The following is a 23,753-nucleotide window of genomic DNA, read 5'->3' as shown; positions in this document are numbered from 1 at the left end:
ATTGAATTAGCATCATGCCGAGATAATAATGATTGAAAAGAAAAAGACATAAGGAAGCGGCCTTTTCCGTCGAACAACCGTTCCCGGCGCGTGAGCATCATCGGCCGTTTCGTTCTCTTTAATCCTAACAGAACATCTCTGCTGGAAATAATGATGTCCCCTCGCGCGTGTCACCTGCGGCATGTCCATCCCCAACGCCGGACAGTTTCTTCCGAATTACAGATGTGCAGTAGGGACCGAGAAAATTCGCGGTGTTACTCGATTAAGAGACACCGCTCGCGCCCGAGAATGAGATGCGTTACAATCGCGGCGATAGCGTACGATAATAAGTAACGTTACGCGTCCAAATATGTTCGTGCGCGACGCGTTTTGCGCTCTGTGCACCGTTCTACTTTGCCTGAACGTTAACGTGGCAGAATGGGTGGACATGCCGCAATTCTCGGACGAGACCAAGATTTACAGGTAAGTCGGTTACACATCACATTCTCTGGATCATCCTAAGATTAATATCGCTTGTGTCTTGTGTGCTCTTTAAGGATACCTTCTGTACAGCACGATCAGTTTTACAAGTTCAGGCGAGGCGACGCGGACAGCATTAATTTTCCCAACGGTCAGCGAAACGGCAGCCAAACTTATCGTTATCCAGCTGAAGCCACGCGTGTGACGCATAATAAAAGGATGGAGATTAAAAGGATAAATTCCATCGCGATGTCGACAACGCCGGCGAACTTATTTCCCGATCAAATCGCCGACAGTTTTGCAGACACCGGTACAAGTCGCACCACAATCATCACCGATACCGTGACCGAGGTAACGAAAGGACGTTGGATAAAGAGCTGAAATTAATAAAAGACAACGTATACATATAAAACAGTGTATTTTTTCGATTAGACACACTATAGATATGTTTCAGAATAAATTAAATAACAAAGACGATGCGACGATCTCACCAATAGAGGATACAATGATTAACACACTTACGACTCAACCATCACCGAATAATAAGCAAGAAACATCGCGAGATAAATACGACAACGATACATCGCAGCAGGACGATGGTATATTCCAATATTTGCCCATAGACCTACTTAAAAGTGTTCACCGTACTTTACAATCGCAGCCAGGGTCGATCGAGGGAAAACTTTACTTTCTTAAAACGTTCGAGAAGACATTGATGTCAGAGATTGGTAAAATTTGTTCGTACACTCTCCTTATTAATTTCGAGACGCGAAAAGTATTCTCACGTTATCTTATTCACAGAATCTCGCCTTACCACTTCTATGGCACCGAGTCGCAAAATAAGAGGTGCCGATTATCACGACGACCACGACGACCATTCTTTAGGATTCCCTTCGACAGAAGGCACACTGATGGCCATATCGTTTCTCACGTTCGCAGTTTACCTCGTCCGATTAGTCATGGTAACGAATATTCTCCTCGAGACTGATCGTTCAACAATTAGTCCTAACTGTAAAATTGCACTCTACCTTTTTGGCGTATATATTACTGATAAAATAAAATCATTGCAGCTGCTTCTCCGGAATATGAACATGCCTACGACCACTACAACCGCCGCTACAGTGTTTCTCGGCAAAAGAAAAAGATCCACTGATCTCGATGACGACACCGCTAGAATACTTAGCAACATTAATAGTTTCGTTCCTGATTTTTAAATTGTAATATAAAATAGTGTGTTACTGGTGGTGGGAACAATTGAAAAATGAGTGATTCTACATGAAAAAGTACGTTAAAAATATACGGCAAAATTTTTTCATACGATGCTTTATTTCCGAGAAAAACAACTTTGAAATTAAAAGAATTGAAAAATTTGAAAATTTTATGTGTGTGCATATAGAAAAAAGTTGAAAATTATCTATATAATGACTATAATAATGATAATTTCCCGATTTTCATCTACTTCTGTAAGAACAAAGCCTTGTATGAAAAAATCTTACTAGGATATTTTTTTTATCTCTATCTTTCTTCACGTAAGATTAATCCTTTCTCGATTATACTTTCTATTAACGACGTATCCTATATATCTGTAGCTGAAATTAAAGCGAAATGTACCAGCAACATACCAACGTATATATCTCACAATTAAAATCGATTAATTGTTATTAATTAGCGCCATTTTTCATACTGTTAGTCTTGACGTACAGAATTCATTATTTCACGGTAAACGGCTGTTACAACTTAGCCGGTACATCTATCGATGATGTTGAAATAATTAAAGGCAACGCACCGACGTAGCTTTCCGCGGGATGTTGTAATGGTAATTCGCGCAATGCACCGATGAGATGCGCCAATTTTGCTTTATCCGTTCGGTACGTACTGGTATGTTTATGATATGCGATGATATCTTGCGATAATAAACTAGACCATGTTGTGTTATACAAATCAAGAGATAAACAGTAGGGATGTTGACACCAATCTTTAGTCTCGAATATTAATCTTTCCACTTCTTTCTGCATTTCGACGAGAATCGTCCGATCCGTGAGTTCGGCCGACGTTCTTTCAGTCCACTAAAAAGGAGAGAAAACATATCGTTTAACGAACTGTCCCTCATTAGATTTAGAGTTTCTTTCAGAGATAAATTCCTCTTACCTCAGACAATAAGATACACATCACATATATAACGTCTATGAAAGGTAATATAACATTATGCAAGATAGAAAATAATTTAGTGTTATTTCCTATAAAAATTAAGTCATTCGCTGTATACAAGCAGTTCTGTGATAGCAATATATTCAACGACTTTTCCCACTCTGTTTTGATTAAAGCTCTGTCTTCAATCGGACGCATCACAAACTCTGTGCTGAGTAGTCTTCTTAATAGTTCATATCGTTCCAAAGCTACTTCTGCAAATAAAATATGAGACTGATAATAAAACTATTGCTTTTATTTATCAGTGTAAAAACTATAAGAAATTTAATCAAATAAGTCTTTTGATAAATTTATTATATTTGGATGGAAAAAATAGTAATTACTTTTTACCTTTTGTATTTTATTATTATTATTATATCAATCACTAAATAAATAGAAATATTAATTGTTATTTGTGTTTGCATTACCAGTTTGGGTGCCATTCCCTCCTATAGTTGCAGTAATGAAAGCCGTTTCCGCCAGAAAAGCCAAGGTCGGATTGATATAAATTGCAATATTAATAGCAGATACCGCTATTTGCAGAGTCCGTTCAGACAAAGGATATCCCTTGATATTTGAATGATTTATTTGTTTCGCTCCTTTATGCCTTTGTTTGATCTTTAACGTGTTCGATGAATCAAGCACTATGAACTCGTCATGCGGTTTTAAGGATTCCAGTATTTCCTGTTTAGTCCTATAGTTATCGGTACTGCAACAAACAAATCACATAATGTATTCTGAAGGAGATTGTTAACAGTCATTTAAACGCATATACAAACGTCTCTTACAGCTAAGACAATTAATGAGATTGAAAGCTAAAATGATTAATATTGTACATGCATATTAATTGTCGTAATTTTAAGCTACATGTTGCAGAAAAATAAATCTAATACTTACGTTTCAGTTTCATATATTAAAGCTTTTAGTGATCCAGTAACAAAGCTTTTAAACCATTGATAATCTTTGACCAATGAATCAAGTGTATACGGCTCCTTTGGTCTCGTCTGGATTCTCTCATTGAGAAGCAAGGCGATGATATTGATCGGCATAAGTACAGTATTCTTCTTGTGCGATTCTATTATAAGATAAGCTATATTCTCCACAACAGACGATGGAATTTTGAAGGAAGGCTGTAGAATTTTCCTTTGGCGGTATGCCTTGTCCACGAATCGACTGGTGGATATCGGTTCCCCGATATTAAAGAAAATACGTCCGTGAGAGAAGGGTTTTTGCAGAATGGAGAGCGACCGAAACAATCCGGCCGTACTTTCTTTCGGCTTCGGTACCCCGAGCATTTCGTAAACGAATAACAATTCCTCCGGCGGTCGTTCGTAATTAATACTCATGGGTACAAAATGTATGTCAGGTACGTCGCCTTGAAGTAAACTTTCTACGATGATGGACAGAAGACCTGTGAAAGAGCGACATGAGATTCAATATCGATTCGTAATTGGAAATTATTTGAAAGTCTTTTTCTTGCCCACCGTATTTCGGCATTGTGCTCTTCTGACTACGGCTCCGCGTACCCTCGACAAAAAATTCAATTGCCCTATCGCTGTGGCTGACGATAGTGTTGATATACGAGCGGAAAATTTGCTTGTACAATATGTCATTGGAGAAACTACGCCGTATGTAAAACGCTCCGGTTTTTCGCAGCAGTTCTCCCACTATCCTCATGTTATAAAAATCCATGCCGGCCGCGATATTCGGCAGCGCCATGTCGTAGGAAAAGAGAATGTACGACAGGAGAATAAAGTCCAAGTAACTTCTGTGTGACGGCACGTAGATGTACTGCACTTGAGATATTCGCGTTTTCCTCTTCAAGTCAGAGAGCATGGTCTCGTTTATATAAATTTTCGAGAACATCCTCTTCATGGCTTTCGTGATAAAGATACCTGAAATTTTCAAACACAAATTTAAGATATTCAGCAAGAGAATAAACTTGTACAATAGTTGTAATTATTGAATTAAAGTTGCAACTTTATTTCGCTGAGATAATGAGCGCGAAACATCGTTAACTGATGGCAAATCACACGATAGTCTTTCTAACTTTTGAAATATATGTTAGAAGATGAAACAACGAACGCGTACATGGAATTCAAGATAATACAATATTCTAAGTATATACCTAGCCAGCGAACCGTCGTCAAATCCGCTTTACTGGCCATCTCGTTTATCATAGCGCTAGCATTATTCTCAACATCCTTAACTCTGACACCAGTCGTCCTCGCTAGCGTGTCGATTGCAAGTCTGACCTGCTCGTCGCGCAAAACAGCTTGTATGATCTTCTGCCTGTCGTAGACCGACTCCGGGGGCAACATGTGCGGTAAGGACGGATCCATGGAACGTGTCGCCCACAAAAAATCACAATCCCTCCGTCTGTCCTCCAGCAAGTCGACAAACCCGGTGTTCTGCTCCATCTCGCCCGGCCTATATGACACTCGCCGACTTGTTAGTCACTGTACTCCGAATTGCAATTATTGCAAAGGCCAAAATTTGCAAGACAATCGGCTTGATATACCGTCGTTTTTAAGAACACGATTTAAAGCGTCCGACCGCCAGATTCATTTCAAATCTCACGTGACGCGAGACTTCATTCTAATCTCTCACATGATAAGAAACCTCGAAGATGTCTCTTGTGCATAAACAATAAAAGATAAACTGTCTCGTCAGTATCGACGAGACAGTTGTGTAAATAAATAATTCTTTCTATATATATAAAAAAACCCACATTTGCGAGTTGACGTTACGAATTGAAACTAAAAGAAACCTTTTCCCGTTATATACTTCGTCACATCTGTTTCTCCGGGGAGAGCGGGGAGATAGTATTATTTATGCCTCATTAGTTATCAATTGTCATCATTAGCTGCCCTGGTGTGCCCTGGGGTCAGCCCTGGTGCCAGCTGGTCACCGCGTCACCGCCATCTTGGAATTCCTGGAGCATGCTGCAGAGAGCTGCAGTTATATTTTTTCTTCACTCGATATCTGCACTTGGAACGAGATAAATATCGCGAGATAAAATATTAAACGTCGGAGAGAGAGAAAAGGAGGAAGGTCGAACAATCGAGGTGTGTCCACCTGCGAGGAACGAATTCCGTATCTGCATTTTGGGTTAGCACGCGCGCGCCTTTAACTTCACGCCATTGTTTTGCAGGTCTGTTCGTTTTTTGCGTACTCTCCACGTTTTCTGCACACGAAACGAGACAGATACGTCAGGTGTCGGAAAAAGAGAGAGAGAGAAAGAGACTCAAGTGCGGAAAGGGCAAGTAAAACGAACAAGCCCTGCAACGGTAGACTTTTTAGACATTGGCGACACTGCGTGGAATTTTCGAATCATCTGGAGCGCGCGTTCGCTCCTCCACCTATGGACGTAAATATAATTGTTGTTAAAAAATTAGAAATTATGACGCACGTCTCAATTCAACTAGTTTTACAGCAAAGTCTGTTTGACATCTAGTTTCGACATTTTCTAAGTAATATATAAAATAGTTAAAAAAAAAAAAAACCGAACAATCTTGCATTATGCAGCATGTGAGTTACAAGCTGAACAAGTATGATGAAGTTATCGAACGAGTTTCACTAACCGTTCCTCAATAAACTCGTGTATTTTCCATGTCGCACTAATATGTAACGACACATGACGCGCTACTTGCATGGTATTATTATCGAAAGCGTGAAAAAACATCTGGAATATTTGAATTGCTACACGACTCGACGTGACGTGACGCAACAAACGTGAGAAATGTCGATAAACGCGGCAAGAATACAGAAAGTAGGTAAGTATAAATTATGAAAAACTTTTAAAAAACCTGGAAATCTATTTAAAAACAGAGGGGAACATTCGCCTCAACAATTATTTGTCTCCCCTCTGTTCCAGAAAGAGAACGCTCTTCGTAGAACGTTCCGCGCGAGGCCTCATTCTCGAAAAATATCGCACAAGATATTTTATCAATGTCACTAGAAAATCACACTTTGCAAGTGTGCTATTGATTGCAAAGTGTGATATTCATAACATATCGTATGGGATATTTTTCGAGAATTAGGTCCCAGGGGAAGATAAAAAAAAAAATGATGAAACCGACGTTCAGATTCCGAACCGCGCGTTGATCGCATGAATAACCTAGCGAAGGGTCGAGGGCCATTGTCTTCGCACGTTCACTCCAAGCGAAACAGATTCAAGTGTCAGCATGCGCCGATGAAAGTTAATATTGTTAATAATCACACTCCACACGGTATAAGATCCAGCGTTAAAGTTAAGCTCCCGTCAGAATCCGGAGTGGCAGTAGTAGCACGTGGCTCGTAGCACGTGGCTCGGGAAAGGCTGGGTCGGCTGGGTCGGCTGGGAAAAGCTCGCGCATGTGCAGCAAACGCATCCCGGCTCAATTCGTGCAACGTACGCCGACTAGTTCGGACGTGTTTCGCGCGTAGACACGGACGACACGTTTCAACGTGTTCGGACGTGTTCCGCCCTAACGCAAAATTTTTTTTAAAGTACAGCGACTGATACTGTCTGCTTGCAATTGCCTTTTAGACTTCGCCACTCAACCGTTCACTATACGGTTGAGTGGCGAAGTCTAAAAGCAATTGCAAGCAGACAGTATCAGTCGCTGTACTTAAAAAAAATTTTTCGTTAGGGCGGAACACGTCCGAACACGTAGTGATCAAACAGTGGAAAACGTTGGCCGTATTGTCTTGTACTAGAGGCAGGAGCCAAACCTAAGAAGAAGAAGAAGCATCCCGGCTCATGTAAAATGGTATACACAGTGATACACAGACTCTTGGCGCCCATAATTACTATTCCGTCCTAGTTCAAGCTGTAATTAGTCACAATGAGTAAAAAAGAAAGCAGCTGGAGGGAGTAACGGATAACTAGCTAGAATAAAGTATTTTATTACACTGTAACAGCATACACGATTTCCGCTATGGTAGTCTCAGGTAGTTTTTTCCCCTTTATTATCTTGACAATATCAAAGGCATTACGATGGATCGTTTAGATGATTATCATATGTGTGTGATGTGTGTGTTATCGAATCTAATTTACAGTTACTTTAGGAAATTTATCCTGTCGTTTTACAGGAAGAAATATATACACGAAGCGTCTCTAATTCGATTCTTCCTGGCAATTACGTTCCGGTGACTGTTAAAAAAAAACATATATTAGATCAAATGTAAGTTAAGAAGTCTTCTTCCTCTGCAATGAGGAGGATGTCTTATTTGAAAATTATTAATTATATTTGAAGATTTGTTAATAAATTTTATTATTTTTATTGAATCTCGCAAAGAATTTCGGCTGTATGAATTATAATACATAAATAATAAAAGGTCTCCTTCGGAACGGAGTATCGGAACTTTGATCTAATAATAATTTTCCTGAACAGCCACTGGTATCAGAGACAATCGCGTAGAAAGATTAAAATTGTTATATCTATTTTTTATAGTCCTCAGTTCATTCTTCACACGCACCTGTTTCCTATGCGACAAGCTACCCAAACGCTTCTATTCTCTACTTGATTGCAATTATATGAACTCCAGGTATCAGTTATCAATGGTAGGTTTTATAAAAAAGTACTTGGAGCAATAGAATCGTGGCTCGTTTTGATTTTTGTATCGATTTCGTCGGATTGCTCTCCTAGTTGGTGTTTCACGTGAGTTGATTAAGAAAAAGAGTACAAAACATATAATACATTAGTAATTCGAACAAAGAACCGCTAAGATTATATTATAAAAGCGTCATTAGTCGTTGTCGGTGACCCAATACGTATACATATTGTAAAAAGATAGGCGCATAGGTAACATATGCAAAGTTTTTTTTTATTTTTTTACGCGAATATAAAATATGCAGGCTTAGAAGCAACGGCTTGTCTTTTATTCTCTTTGTACTTTCAGCAACAGCAGATGGGTCGATTTGCTCCGTATAATATGTCTCTTAGTACTTATGGAATTGTGCTGAGACTTAGGCGAAATGGCTCGGAGTTATGTGGTTGAAGAAAAAGGTCAGCATAAACGAAATCTTCTCTGACATTACGTCAAAAATATCTGTTTAACGCATTCGACGAGAAATATTTTTACAGTAAAAACAGATATTAGAATAAGGTATCGTTAAGAACGATTAAGACACGTAGCGCAATGTATGATGATCAAGGAACATTACGATCGTATGAAAATAGCGGTACAGCTGCAACAGCTTCATTTTTCTTGGAATTTTTTTCGATTATTTTTTACGTACTTATGCGCGGCGTTACTATCGCGCGCGCGGTAACATATATATAAATATTTCGCGGACATATATAAAATATTTATAATACACGTGAATTTGCATCTCCTTTTCTTTCTCGTAAAATTTATGCTTCGCCACTGCGAACTTTAAGAACGTAGATAAGAGTCTGATCTCAATTTTCGAATATTACTTGCGTTATTGTGTCGCTTACAATTTTACAAATTCCTTGCATTATACCTATATAGTTCTCATTCGGCGCAATATTTTAACTACTTTTCACTCTTATTATTGTTACGAGAGCCATGCTTAAGCGAAACGAAGTTTTTATCTCTCAGAGAATTGCTACACTCTATAGAATTGCTTACACAAGTGAGTAAAATATATGAACGGAATTAAAACGTTGCACAATTCTTTCTCGTTGTTTTATCTTGCACGATGAGATCTCTACGTTAGATCTGAATTGTTCCTTAATATTGTTAACGTCACAGTCGGAATAAAGCGAGCAAAGATCGTTTGTATATAGAAACTTGTGGCCATAGTTTCGCCATTATTTCGAATTCAATAGGTAACGTACATGTCGGCTATTTATCAGTAATGTTAATTAATTATACGATAATTATACGACTCTTCGAATGCTCTCTTTCAAACCGACTTCTGGGATGTAAGTGTCAGCCCGATATAGATTCTTATCAAATTTTCTATTACTGTTTTGTAAATAGTTCTACATTTCTATCTGTGTTAGAAATTTCTAACATTTGATTAGCAGCATTCTGTATGGCTGAATAAATGTCTTTCGTTCGCATTTGCTTAACGGAATTTACTTTTTTTTGTAGCGTTGTTTTCTCGTTATTTATTGTTATATAAAATATGTTCATCTCCCCCGTTAAAATCAGAATTTAACTCAACCGTTCACGACTTTTGAGATATTTATAAAATTATTTTACATCAACTCATTGTGAAAACATCGCGTGTGAGAGGATTCAAGAAAAGAAAGAAACGAAAAAAATCTGTGTTACACCTCGTACTTGTGTGATTTATGTGTAATTATTAAATAAATAAATATATTTATCTCTTTGGATCTAATGTTTCACAGCAAGAGTAAATCATTCGCGACGATATTAAAATAATCCACGCATCGTAAATGAGAATGAGGAAGTTTCAAACCTGACTGGTTTCTTATCTGATGAAGTTCATTTAAACTTTACACTCTGTCTCTTATAACAATAACAACAACAATAACAATGAGTACAGTAATTACGGTAACTGCGATTTCTTATAAATATTATTTCGTTCAGAGGGCATTATTACTGATTTGCAGGATTTGTGAGGAACATAGATCACGGTAAAGTTCTACATAAAATATGCTGAACGTATCCGCGGCGATGCAGTTGAATTCTTCGATGTCGAACGAAGAAGCGTTTGTAGATAAGCAAAAATATTTTGTCAAACAATTTGGACGCATCGGTATACTTCACTTAAATTAGATCAAGCATTCAGAATATCGTTAAAAGATAGAGCGATAAAAAAAAGTCTTGTCTTTGGTCCCTGAACCTACGACTTGTACTTATGCTTAGCGCCTCGAGATTTTTCTCCTCTGATAACATATTGCGAGCTAAGAAGTGTAATCAGTGAAGGAATATGCGCATCGTGTAACAAAGTTTAATAACACGTACTTATTTAGAAATCTTCATTTCTTATTAATTCATGTGCATTTTGTTATATTTTTGCTCTGCTTTGTCTCAATCGTTTAATCATAACTGTTTTAAAATATTTTTTCTCTATAAAAGATTCGTCCACCTATTCTTATATACGTTTTGCGTTCGACTTGCGTATTAATTACGACAGGATTACTAAGCAGGACACAATGATAGCAGGCAAGCGTCTAACGTGGCACCGTACAGTTCTTAGCCCCAAGTTTTAATAATAAAATCAATATCCTTATAAGATTGAAAACCTGATTGCCAATTTTGTAAGAATTAATGAATACGTAAAGAAATTTGTCAAATTATCACAAAATAAAACATGTTATTTGATAACATATTTTTTACATTCCGCTCTGATAAAATTATCTTTTGATGAGATATCAAAAAAATGTATACTAGTTGAAAAACTGTGCTGTTGAATATACATTGCGAAAATTAAAAATTGGCAATTTGGATAGTTTCAATCGGTGCATTTGTACGTGAAAACAGTACAAATTTTGATTAATCTCACGCGAATATTTTAGAAGGTTCAGGGAGTTCAGTTTTGTTTACGTAACAAATAATATTGAAGCGCTTATATTGATAAACGTTGCAGTTGCATTCTAACAAACAAAAAGAAAATAGATTTTGTTGATAGCGTTTAAACATTAACATAATAAACAACGTATGTACTTCGTAGACGGTTTTGCATACGAAATATGTTGATAAATAAATCAATAATTGCCAAATACCTATGTTTATATAACTACTAATCGCATTATATATATATATATATATATATATATATATATATATAATATACGTGCATATACGCAGAAATCACATATACACAAATATATATGTGCATATCTATCATGCGTTATTATGTAATTTTTATAATGTTCACTTTTATTTGTTTGACCACATATTAGAAAAATGCAATCATATGTTTTAAAAAAATATGAGGTATTTTAGCTTATTATTATCTACGCCTCGTATCTCTAATATCACGGTTGCCTCTTGAATTACTCTGTATATCGTGTTAAAATAAAGTTTTATATTAGGTTTGTGCAATACGATACGCTGATGATTGTGCGATACATAAAGAAGTTATCGACATAGTGGAGTTGACAGAGTTGTCAGATTGCAATTTCGTAAGCGTGATTCTGAAATTTATGCTTATTCCTTATTTGTCATACATATATTTATATACACGTATTATTGCGCGTACGTATTAAAAACGTGTAAACTTTAAAAGCATATCGAGTAATGCTATTTTATCCTTACATACTTTATCTGTCTTCGCAAAAGGCCTCGTAGTATGAAAAAAAGAAGTATTAATATGTAATATACTCGATAGTTCGAAACCTCTTCGAACAATTGAAGATTTCATGTATACAAGCTTTTTTTTACTATTGCCCATACAAATCTTTCACTTAATCTCTATTTCGTAGTTCGATGTTTGTGGTTTGTTGTGTTTCCGACGTTTGGCCGTACGTTAAATATCTCGATCGTATAGTAAAATGTACAGTAGCGAAAGGACGATTATTAATTCTCAAGAACGTTTTTGCGCCCATTTCAGATCGTCGGCTCTGGGTTTACAACCGGTGGACCACTCGATTATCACTTCTAAGATGCACCAAAAGTGAAGTTTTTCTAAAGGCCAGTTCAGCCATCCCGTGGTGATGCAAAAGTAAGTCTCGTGGGGCGCGACGTGGTGCACGCGATGATGCTTTCTTGGCAGAATAATCCTGTGCTCTTGAAGCCATACAACCCAAGCAGGTAGACCGAAATACGTATGCGACCACTTGTGTATCTGTAAAGTACATTGTATATCCTTTAATTACACAACAGTATATGAAGCAGCGTAATTTCTCGTGAATATTGTTTATAATTAAAATTATATATAGAGCATATCATTTTTTAATTCTCTAAAAGGTGATTTTACTATAATTAAAATATTTACGAGATATATTTTTCTAATATTTCTCTAATTAAATACTTACTTGATTAGTCATTGCTACAAAAATAGCAAGCAGGAACCAATAGCACGTCCACACGAACTTCTGTTGCATTTCCACGTCGGGCAACGTTAGAAAGTCCCATGTGAGCTTGGACAGAACTGGTATCGCGACCATAAAATTATCACCGTTAGTCTCTATAAAATCGTGTCTCGTTATACTGGTAGGATCTATGTGATGCTCGCGAAATGGTCGTAGAAAATTCTAGAAAAAGAGGAAAAACTTTTCGTAAATTAGAATTCACGTTTTATTCTGAAACGATCGTTTCTACATTTTAGATGCCTTTACCTTCCCCAGAATCGGGAGTTCAACGGATCCCCAGGTATCCGCGGCCCAATGAACCAGACCAGAACCAAAGTCGGCCGTGATGATACCGCACAGTGCAGCTATTGCTATGGAACTCAAGTTTTCCAGTCGTAACCTGATGAGCACGAACAGAGAGTTCACGGCTATAAGAGTGATACAGATTCCCACGCAGATGCCTTCTTGTGTTCTCTTCCCTGGAAGTTGTTAGTAAAATTTGTTGTTAATAGTTATCATAAATATATCTTTAATATATATAAGTATTTAACATATAAATATTTTTGATAGTATATATGTGAAATGTAAAAACAGATTTTCGAAAAGTTTTTAAAAGTTATAAGCGCTATGCTAAAATAGAAATAGTAAAAAATGCGTTTATTATCCTGCATTCGCTTCTTTTAAATTCAATGACATACACACTTACATAAATAATTGCATACGTTGATAAATATTGCTGTTCTTTTTTTCTCGTGACAAAGCAAAAATTTCAAGATGTATACGATATATATAATAGATTCTTAGCAACTTGTAAATTTTAAGAACAGCGGCAGTTTTATTATCGCTTTACAAATGGTTCCAGAGATACGAAACGAGGACAGCCGTTTTCGACTACAAGTACTCGCGATAAGGAAGTCTACGTACCAGTGCTATACAGATTCGCGAGTTCCTGGGCGCCTTTGTGATTCGGGCCCCATCTGGGCACAGTCCTGTCCTCCTGCGAGGTCGGCACCACTGAGTTGGCATTGGGATCGTCCTCGAGCATCGAATTTTCGTAGATCTGACGCTCGGTCTTCACCGGCGCCAGGAAATTGGTCGCCAAAGAACACGCGGCCGACGCGGCCTGCTCTAGGTTCGGCACTTTTATATCCTCCATATTCTCCAGCCAAGAAATTCTTACGCGAGTCTACGCGAATGAACGACAATATTCTACCCTGCCCTTTTAGGACTCAGGCGCGTTTGGCAAAAATCGCTTCTTTTCCGGCATCAGGGGACACTATCGTTTCGCTTGTAGAAGGATAAATAATGCACGGGAGTTTTTTGTTCTTATACGCCGAATTATTTCAAGACGATCGTCACATTATGCGCCTCCTTCGGTGTCCTCTCCCCGTCGCATGAGAAATTACGCACTCCGGTCCGTGCGATAAAATCATGAATTGTCAGTTGGCGCATTATCCTGAGAGAAATTTAGAATCGTTCACCCGTAATTTAGTTCAGATCTCCCATGTTCTTCGAATATCGAACGTTGCTGCAAGGACCTGCAATTAAATGAAACATTCGTATAAAGATGTGATAGCTCCATTGCCTCTTAGAAGGAATGTCGAAACTCATTGGTGCCTCGACGTTCCCTCAAAGCAGCAATTGACTCGAAACTCGAAGAATCCGCGGTTCAAGAGAAGCAGTGTGGAGATATCGCGTTTAGCGAGAAACACTTTGTATATTATATATATATTCACGCAACGTCGACAACTGATATTATCTAAATTGATATTACTCGTTCATACATGATTGGGTACGCAATTATCGTAAAATATTACACAGTCGCGTACATCCATTATGTAAGCGGTACCAGTTATTTACATATCATAATTGGGCAAGGTAATATCGTAATGAATGAAAGCCGTGCGCCGAAATACACGAAACTCTACTCAATTTCAAATTAGTCACTGCGCGACCGTAAAGTGGGTTAATTCCGTACTTACACGAAACCGTGGAACGTTATGTCTTCATATCTCCGCGAGTATCGCGTGAGTGCTCTCGGATTCACGCGACATTCACAACGACATTCGCGAGCCTCCTACGCTACGTTAAAATGCCTGCGCGTATTTCTTGTACATTAGCGATTCTCGAGCGTGAAACTAACAAGTACATATTTGTAGGTGTTAACGCGTTTACGTGAGCGCGCAATACATGAGAATACAAGAACGTATTGATAATGACGCAGAACGTCGTAAAGTACCTGCGTATTGATAACGACGCAGAATATATCTACACGTCTATAAAATTTCTAATTTTAACGTAAAACATTCGGAATGCCAATTGATGGTTGGAGATATCTTCACATATCTTTTGTATATAATTACTAACTTTAACTATAATTACTTGTATATAATTACTAACTTTAACTATAATTACTTGTATATAATTACAAACTTTTTTTCTTTAAAGCACGGATGCTTTAACTAATTTTGAATCGGTTTTTTAAATCAAAATGTTGAGATACTCGATAAATTTTAAGTTAACTACTGAAAATATACTGAAAATAAAATTATATTTATTATAAATTATATTTAGAGAATTTATTTTGATAGAGTTTCAATCTGAAATTTTGTCGCAAAGATATGTAATATTAGAAATTTAAAAACTGCAATAAATAATTATTTTCGCTAAAGGAAAATGATTTACAATCGGTTCGAAAATATATAGTTCATAGGAAGTGTATTTAATGAAGAACACTATACATATTTTTATATATTTTTGCAGCGGCGGATCAGAGCAAAATCGTTCGGTGAAACAACTAACGATGAAAGGGAGAACGATGTCGTAGCGCAAAAAAAAAAGGAAAGATTTCTTCCTGCAAGTCCCTGCGTGACGCTCGAAGGATTCGGGCCCTTAGAAGACCATCGTCACACTCGCAAGTGGAAATCGCCGCTCGAATTGATTTTCGAAATAGGCTGGCTTTTTAATGCGTCATCGTCAGGGGATCGCGTGCCGGTGATTAAACCGAAGGCGAAGGGTTAAAGGCTCTCTCGCACAACAACGTAACCGATCAATTTCTACGCTACTACAGGCGTGTATCGTGTACGTCATCATCCTCACGCGAAATTCACATTCTCGTGTTGTGCAGACGCTCGGCTTACGGCATGCTTTTGATGCTTAGCTTATCGCGGTTGGCCTGGACGGTGCGCGTCGGTCCGCGCGATATACGCGTGTTATTAAATTAGAAAATCTTTACACTTTTTTTCTCTTACTACCACATTTGTTATACATTCTCGGCAATACGTAACTTGCTATTTGATAATGAATACCAACGATTGTCCTTCGACGTGTCTTGACATTGCAAAAAAATTATCTTGCAATCTGCATTCATAATAATGATACATATCAAAGAAAATGGAATATATTTTCGAAAAAATTATTAAGTCCATTCATGTAGTCTTTCTGTGCAATTATAACGATGCAACTAATACGCAGTCTCATATTTAACGATGAATAACTTACAATAAAGTAACTAATCTAAGTTTTTTCTTTATCGAATAAACACGGGGGATAGGACCGTAAACGCTGCTGATGCAACAGATCTTACGCTACCGGACTCATCATGTGCGGCTGCGAAAACGAGATCAAAGAGAACGAAGGAGAGATGGACTGAAGTGTTCTCGTTTAATCGCGCAAGTCGTAATCTCCGTCGCATTGTACGTTATGTGTGCATCGTATATCTTTCTATGGTTCAAAGGTTCGTACATATTTACGCACACACCACTTGCGGGCAGACGTATCTCGCGTTTGGAGCACCGCCGCGCGATGGTTGATGGTTATATACATACAGGACTTATGCAGGAGGAATGGCATCTCGTCCATCTCGTTAGGATTCAAATGAAACACGAGTGTACGCGCGCGCATACACGTGCGCATATAGCACCAGCGTACACGCCTTTGCGAGCATTCTCCCGCGATGGGTAAGTGCATGCATTCATGTACGCACATAAGCAATGAGTCACATTAGTGTTTGTTCTGTCATCCAGCTTGTCCCATTCCATCTAGCTGCCTGACTTGTGACTTCGAGCGATTGATATCTTCGTAGAAGACAAAATATCATGGTTATACAATATTAAGATTTCGATTGATATAAATCTTAATAATAAAAATAGGAATAAAAGCTTTACAGCAGAACTGACATCACTTTCTAAAAATATATATCTATATACATATAGTACGTTAAAATTATTTAAAAATTTACTTATTAATTATTAAATCTAAAGCCGCTTCAACGCAATATTGGTTATTTAAATTAATAACAATTCTACTTGACACAATAAGTATCCAGTTATAAATATTTTTTATTCAATTTTCCAGTATTTTATTTAATTTTTTATTTCTGTTACAAATTATTAATCTTTAATAAAATTCATGTATATATAAATCGAAAGCTTTAAAATTGATATAAAAATTCTTTTTGAAAATAATATCGATCATTTGAAGTTAATTTGCAGCGTATGAATATTCTTGTGATTCATTGTGTATATGATCCGCTTGGTCTGATTGTGACAGCATCGCCATACATAGATATAACGCGCACTTAAACATTCTGCTCGTGCATTCAATGACGGGATCAGAATTTTAATAGAAAAAAATTAAAGATATAATTTAAATTATTGATATCGATGGATTTGCGCGATAATATCACTTAAATGCTGTCCGCACGAATGACGTTAATTATTGATTTAATTATACTAACAACGCGTCAATTTACGTTACATAATTGAAACATAGATTCTGCATAGCTATCAGCAAATATTTTCATAAGTAGAATTCGTAATAAACTCTGTTGTTTAGAGTTTGATATTGAAATCTAATGACTGAATCTTTTTAAATAAATTAACATGTAAATTGGTATTGGATTATATAATGATATTTAACATATTTTCCTTTATATAAAAAAAAACTACCCATATAATCCATTCCTCAATTACGAGACACAAAGCACGTTAAACTCTCAAAAGCTTGTTCTCAATTACATAAAAATAGCGGCGTCAGTGAAACACAAATTTTGATCACTGAGCGACCATAACGAGAAGGCTAAAAATAAAGAGTTAATTTATTTTAACACGACACTCTTCTCTCACAGGATTCAAAAGGATTGGCGCACGCAATCAACCACCACTTGTCCCACGAACTGACACGTACGTCATTTCGCACGTGAGCGAAGGTAACGGCGAACTGCTGAAAGGATGTAGCTCTAACGAGGAGGCGGAGAAGGAACTTTACTGCTTAAAGAAGTTTGGATTCCCGATGGCGAGCTGGCGGCTAATCCAGACGAGGGTGAATCTGATGGTTGGACACGCTGTACACTCGCGCAGATAGGTATTCGATCGCACGCTCTTTTTTACTGAATAACTCTTTTTTACTGAATAAGAAACTCGTCGTCGCGCGCAACGAGGATAGGCTTCGCGACGTCGTACCTCCTCGCTACCGTTGCCGCTGCTTCGAAGTGCCTCCTTGACGACGCGCGATGCGGCAGCCATGCGAAGATCGGTCTCCGTCGCCGAGCTCAATTAGTCACCGGCAGGGTGGTTAGAACGAGACACCGGCGATAACGGTGACACAAGGGGAAAAAGATAGGCGGCCGTCTTGCACCGGCACGGTGACACACGCACATGTACGCGCGCCGACGCATCGTGCGAACACGCGTGTGTATCCGCGGCGAAAACGTCTCACTCACTCGCCGGCTAATATAGTAGGCCGGCTCTCTTTCGGGCTAGGGTTCTGGCACCAGGATCGACTTAAGCGACGAAGGCTGAGTGTAGCCGGGTGAACGGCGAGCGATAACCGAGGCGAGCGTGCTGACGCGAGAAAAGCGACGGAGTGGACGAAAAAATATGAATGACAGAAAGAGAGACACGGGGAGAAGGAGAGGAGGCAATGGTAGAACAGGGTAGGAGCTAGCAGCGAGAGCCGCGGACGGAACGAGACGGACTCCTTTCGCAGTCTCTAATAGGAGCCGCGAGAGCGAGACTCACACGGCGAACCGAAGAGGTCGACCCGGAGCCCGGAACGACAACCGGTGATCTCCGGCGACGCGACGAAGCCCTTTTCTACTCTTCCCGTTCTGTCACTCGCCGCCCGGACCGCACGCCGTACACTCCGCCACGACCGGCGCCGCCTGACGACAGCGTCGCGACGCCGTTTCTCGTGGCGCCGTCATGCGGTCGGCGCGCCTCGCGCCTCGTCGATGCGCGTCGCCGTGCGCGACGCGCGACTGGACGTGCTGGGTGCACGTGTCCGTCGACGTCGCGTCGCGTCGCGTACGTGTGCGCCGCGCTCCTTCCTCCTGCGTGTCTGCGTGAGGCGCGACGCGGGCCGCGCTCCGCTCCTCGCGTGCGACCGTCGCGTCGAGGTCTCCGCCAGCCCCATAATTTCCCAGTCATTCGTCGGATTAACCCTTTCGCGGAAAGTGAATTCGCTTCGTTCTATACCCGCGTGCTTCCCCGCGTCCCTTTTTTATTCCGATTTCTAAACGAGCAGAATATTATTTGCGTAGAAAACTGTAATTCGCCTCGAAGTCACGTATTCTATATTCTACAATCTATTCGGTAAACCGCGAGAAAAGAGAGAGGGATGTCGAATAATTTTTTTTCTCGATAATATATTTCGTTAGAATTAAGTTATCATTTCCATCTAACTCGTTATAAAGTTTACACAAACATTGCAGGCACCGAAACCTGAGACCTCGCATTTGTATTTACGTGCTCAAGAGAATTATGAGATTAAAGCTGGTACCGTAAGGTCATTTAATGAAGCCTTTTGTAGTTGCAAGGACAATATGTCTCGTAGCTATCGGAAATCGTTAATGACGTACGTGACATATATCCATCTATCGATTTTATAATTTGGACGATTTCTCCGTCTACCTGTTAATCCTGCTGCATCATTTATCCTAAAAAATACATACATCCAAAACTTGGACTTTCAATTTTTTATAAGACAGTCAATTATTTCCAGTAAGAATTATAGTCACTTATCTCTTACTTGTAATATAAGTTGCTTATAATTTACATTTTTCTCTTAAACACGTGTAAACGTTCAATTCGCCAATATTTATATCTAATACATTCCCCTTTCGTATAATTTTAACTTACTTTTTATCTTTTCTTCTGTTCTGAAAATTAAAAGAAGATAAAGAGTAAGTTAAAATTAAAGTTAATCTACCTTGTGTCCATTTCTACCAATGTAGATTAACTTTAATCTCGGTCTGGTTGATTTGTTATCTTTTTCTAGTTTTAAGAATTAGAAAAAGATAATATAAGTAAGTTAAACCGAGATTAAAGTTAATCTACATTGGTGGAAATGAACATTAAATAAGAAACTCGTGTTTTGGTACAATTTATGTATAACGCTCCGAATGTTTTAAACGCAAAAAGCGTTTAATGCATACAGTATACAATATACATAGTATATAATTTAATACATAGGCAAAAGGTACAATGCGTAGACTCGACCTTGAACCGAAACCGCAGGTGGTAAGATGTAAAAGACCCTCGATCTCGCGACGTGACTCACGATTGTGCGTACATATTACCCTCGATTGTCCGGTGACTATAACATGTGGATGTTTCACAGAACGTTCATACTTTATTTAGGATTCGATTCGGCCTTCATCGAGGGCGAGCCTCGACTTACCGAGCCTTACATTAGAGACACCGCGGATTATACCACGACACGAATGCGCTCACGATAACGAAGTCGAGCGCGCGTGGCCCCCCTCCCCCCCTCGACTCCGGCGGTCAGTATTCACATAGGAATTCCGCAATTTCTATCAAAGCCGATCGATTTCTAATCTATATTATAGCAGTTCGCTCGCGGAGGAACTTGGCCGTGGTGATTTGTCAATATTTGCGAGTGTCGACGCGACTCCGATCGTACCCGGGGCCGATCGCAACAATGTAACGGAGATTGATTTCATTCGCGTACTTAACACGGCCTCTATAGTAGACCGTTAATTATTTACGAGACATCACGTCGCACTTTTCGAAAGTGTAATTCTATCGTGGGAACTCCCGTAGATATAGAGAGAGAACTGCCACTAAACGTACATTAAACATTTCTAAGCGTGCTTACAAATTATGTTTCCCCGGAAGAATGTTCCAATGTCACGATAAGAACGTGTAAATTCTTTTTCAGATGAGATATCCGCATTCCCTACTTTAGAGATTGCGAGAGCCGGAATTGCGTGGACGACTTTTTATTACGAATCAGCACGAAACGACGAAATTTCGCGCGAGGAATTTAATTGGAACACATCGTGGATATCGATCAAGTGATTCTTCCCTATAAAAGTGGAAAAGCAACCGGCGAAAATTGTGGCATGAATTTGTCAGAATCGCAATTACGAAGGTATATTTTGATCGGACGAAATTCACATGCATCCATAGGCGAAACCTTATAGTAGCATAAATTCATTGGCGATCGGTTAAATTGGATATATTGCATTAGGAATATATTTGTCTGTATAAAGCCAATATTTGCTGTAAATTAAATTCAAATGCATTGTCCGTACACTATAATGATAGGATGAGAGGCCATATTGACATATCAATCGTTCGATTACATTTGATTTAATACATATACGTACAGTCGATGATACTTTGGCTTCTTAAAATATTTTTTCTTACTTTCTTCTAGTACAAACTTCAAAATTGAAATAAAGAAATTCACAGATAAAATTGATTTTTTATTTTTTAATCAATGTAATAATAGCCTGGAAGAAAAATTAATTTCTTAGACTTTGAGTTTTTTTTTAATTAATTAATTGTCTTTTATTCTCAATTAATCGTTATAACATTAATTGGACTCGTTAAGAATTCTATTAAAATTTAATAAAATAACGTAAAAGCTTTTCCTAAAAATCATTTAAATTTTGATTGTAACGTGGACACTGTCAATAATGTATGGTCTTTCACCCTATTGGAGAAGGTACGAAAATTCGCTGACAACAACGTGATGTCGACATCAATAATATTCGCGCGCTATCGCATCTATATCATAATGTCGATACCCCTTAACATATATCTTGTAATACCTTGAATGCATACTTCGAGAGGGCGAGAAAAAGCCTATAGACTCGTACTACGCGACTTTAAGACATTAATAAATGCGGTCTGTTTCAGGCGGGAAAAGTCGATACCTCGGTAATGTAAGCCTCTCGACCGAGCCTCGTTTTACGGTGAAACGTTAAATGAAGCGGCGCGTACGCAACTTTGTGGCCGCCTCTTGTAATCACGTAGGCGGCAAATGGCCACGCGGTTGCAGCAGCTACTATTCCAGCCAAGTCGTGGCTGACCCAAGATGGGCCTCTATTGGACTTACGCAGCTCATTTCTGCTTTCATCGATGTATCGTTATATACATGCCACGTGTTCGTGCTACTCGTCGAATCGATGATCGTCATCTTTTATCGGTATCACGCGATACGTACTTTCCCACTTCAATCTACATTTGCGAATTACAAATGCCATTTCAATTATTTTCGTTTTGTCGATTAGGCTTCCCCGGAAATATAATTTCGACCGACGAACCTTCCCTAAAGTTCGTGAGGGGTCTTGAGAATAATTTATATGATAATAATAGCTCTGGGGGAAAGTAGAGCGTTATTAAATAGCTAACGACATTCGCTGTTTTATTATCCGTTAAAAGAGAGGATATTACTGTAAAACTTTGTCCAGTTCTAAATATATAAATTAATGACAATTATCTTCGCATTGTACATACGTCAATATGTAAGATAACATTATCGTTATTTATTTCATCTAATATAATATATTCACACGTGATATGCATAACTCTTGCGATCTTATCTGCAAGAGGTGATTTGCACTTATCTTTTTCATATGACGTATATCATGCTGATAGTACTATTTAATCGGAGATAACGCGATCTAATACTAGCGGACGAGCACGTTACCGAGTTTTCTCTCTATAATTTTTTTTTCTTAAGACTGACAGCTACATCCGCATTTCGCGAGTGTCACGAGCGTGGATCTATGATTTTAAAGTTGCAGGCTCTACATACCTTCCTAATTTAATCCGTATTTTATCTATTCAGCTTTTTCTAGCATCCGATAACGCAGATGATATCACCGATTCGCGCATGTCGATCTCTCGGCGGAAATTTAATTTGCGACGCACCGACATACGATTGTCTTCGATGAAGTTCCGTTACCGATTCGCAATTTTCATTGAGAAATCATGCTTCGCGGAGAGGAAATTGCGAGATCTCACGAATTCTGCATATCATAGTTTATTTTTATCGCATTATTATCAGTCAAGTGATGGCAAGTGAGTTTTATAAAATGGATCGCGAGACTTTGAACATCTTAGACATTTAGCGATAACAATTAATAAGATATCGCCAGTAGAGCTTTTGAAAGCTATTTTAAAAGCCATTTACGTTTCATATCGCAAAGACAACTTAGAATACACACAATTGTATATAAATTTCAATTTAATTTTTTTAATTTTAACTTGTGCAAGAGCTATTTATATTTGAGATCGTTCACGCGATGTCGCGAATCGCTATCGAATGCATCGATGTTTCAACCGTTTATTGAAAATTAATTATTAATCCTTCGCGGTCCAAATTATTTCTCGCAAATGAACCAAGATGTTCTCAATCTTATCTAATTGATTAGTCTAACATGAATCAAAGAATTTTTATTTTTACTTGCAGGAATTTATGAAGAGCCCAAAAATATATTAGTGATTATTATCTCCCATAATCAAATTCGAATGCCCAAGGAACTATATAAGATATATTATCGTGACGCATTACGAGTCAACATAGGAGTAACATAGGACCGCAAAGAGTTAAGAAAAGACTGTTTCCTCTCGCAGGCGGGCACGAGGACGAGTCCTTGGAACGACGAGAGACGATTTTCTCGTACTCACAATTACAATCCAGTCATCAGATGAGCTTAGACACGTATTTGGGATCCCTGGCTTCCAGTTTCGCAGCGACTGATCGTGTCCGTTGTGTCGACCGCACGATATAGCCCGCCGCGACGAACGGCGCGAAGCACTGCCGTGCGCGACAATGCCGAGTGTCGCGCGCACGCGAATTGTTTTTCGCCGGATGAGTTCGCGTAGCCGCGGGTATGTATTTTATCTGCGA

The 23,753-nt window shown here is 38.6% G+C and overlaps 3 protein-coding genes across 10 annotated transcripts; 1 reads left to right on the top strand and 2 right to left on the bottom strand.

Moving 5' to 3' along the window:
- Window positions 1-62: 62 nt before the first annotated feature.
- LOC139812372 (uncharacterized) lies at window positions 63-1,673 on the top strand. Its single transcript, XM_071777141.1, has 5 exons — window positions 63-462; window positions 537-810; window positions 914-1,187; window positions 1,261-1,421; window positions 1,530-1,673. The coding sequence occupies exons 1-5, from the start codon at window positions 350-352 to the stop codon at window positions 1,671-1,673; spliced, it is 966 nt and encodes a 321-aa protein (XP_071633242.1). The 5' UTR covers window positions 63-349.
- Window positions 861-5,798, bottom strand: Dhap-at (dihydroxyacetone phosphate acyltransferase). 2 transcript variants are annotated; one of them, XM_071777139.1, is made up of 7 exons: window positions 5,417-5,798; window positions 4,775-5,307; window positions 4,131-4,541; window positions 3,544-4,057; window positions 3,075-3,355; window positions 2,608-2,861; window positions 861-2,525 (listed from the first exon to the last, which is right to left on the bottom strand). In XM_071777139.1, exons 2-7 carry the CDS (start codon window positions 5,064-5,066, stop codon window positions 2,190-2,192), a joined length of 2,088 nt encoding a protein of 695 aa, XP_071633240.1. In that variant the 5' UTR covers window positions 5,067-5,307; window positions 5,417-5,798; the 3' UTR covers window positions 861-2,189. The 2 variants fall into 2 exon arrangements, with proteins under 2 accessions (XP_071633240.1, XP_071633239.1); XM_071777138.1 differs by having other exon boundaries at window positions 4,775-5,798.
- A 1,722-nt stretch (window positions 5,799-7,520) lies between these two features.
- Kua (Plasmanylethanolamine desaturase Kua) lies at window positions 7,521-23,700 on the bottom strand. 7 transcript variants are annotated; one of them, XM_071776382.1, is made up of 5 exons: window positions 23,531-23,700; window positions 13,512-14,125; window positions 12,855-13,066; window positions 12,552-12,770; window positions 7,521-12,361 (listed from the first exon to the last, which is right to left on the bottom strand). In XM_071776382.1, exons 2-5 carry the CDS (start codon window positions 13,741-13,743, stop codon window positions 12,101-12,103), a joined length of 924 nt encoding a protein of 307 aa, XP_071632483.1. In that variant the 5' UTR covers window positions 13,744-14,125; window positions 23,531-23,700; the 3' UTR covers window positions 7,521-12,100. The 7 variants fall into 7 exon arrangements, with proteins under 7 accessions (XP_071632483.1, XP_071632486.1, XP_071632488.1 ...); XM_071776385.1 differs by lacking the exon at window positions 23,531-23,700 and adding an exon at window positions 18,050-19,177; XM_071776387.1 differs by lacking the exon at window positions 23,531-23,700 and adding an exon at window positions 18,608-19,177.
- Between the last annotated feature and the right edge of the window lie 53 nt (window positions 23,701-23,753).

The sequence above is a fragment of the Temnothorax longispinosus genome, chromosome 4, assembly GCF_030848805.1.
Source record: "Temnothorax longispinosus isolate EJ_2023e chromosome 4, Tlon_JGU_v1, whole genome shotgun sequence".
In the NCBI taxonomy this organism is placed as follows: Eukaryota; Metazoa; Arthropoda; class Insecta; order Hymenoptera; family Formicidae; genus Temnothorax; species Temnothorax longispinosus.
This window is presented reverse-complemented; position numbering and strand designations above follow the sequence as displayed.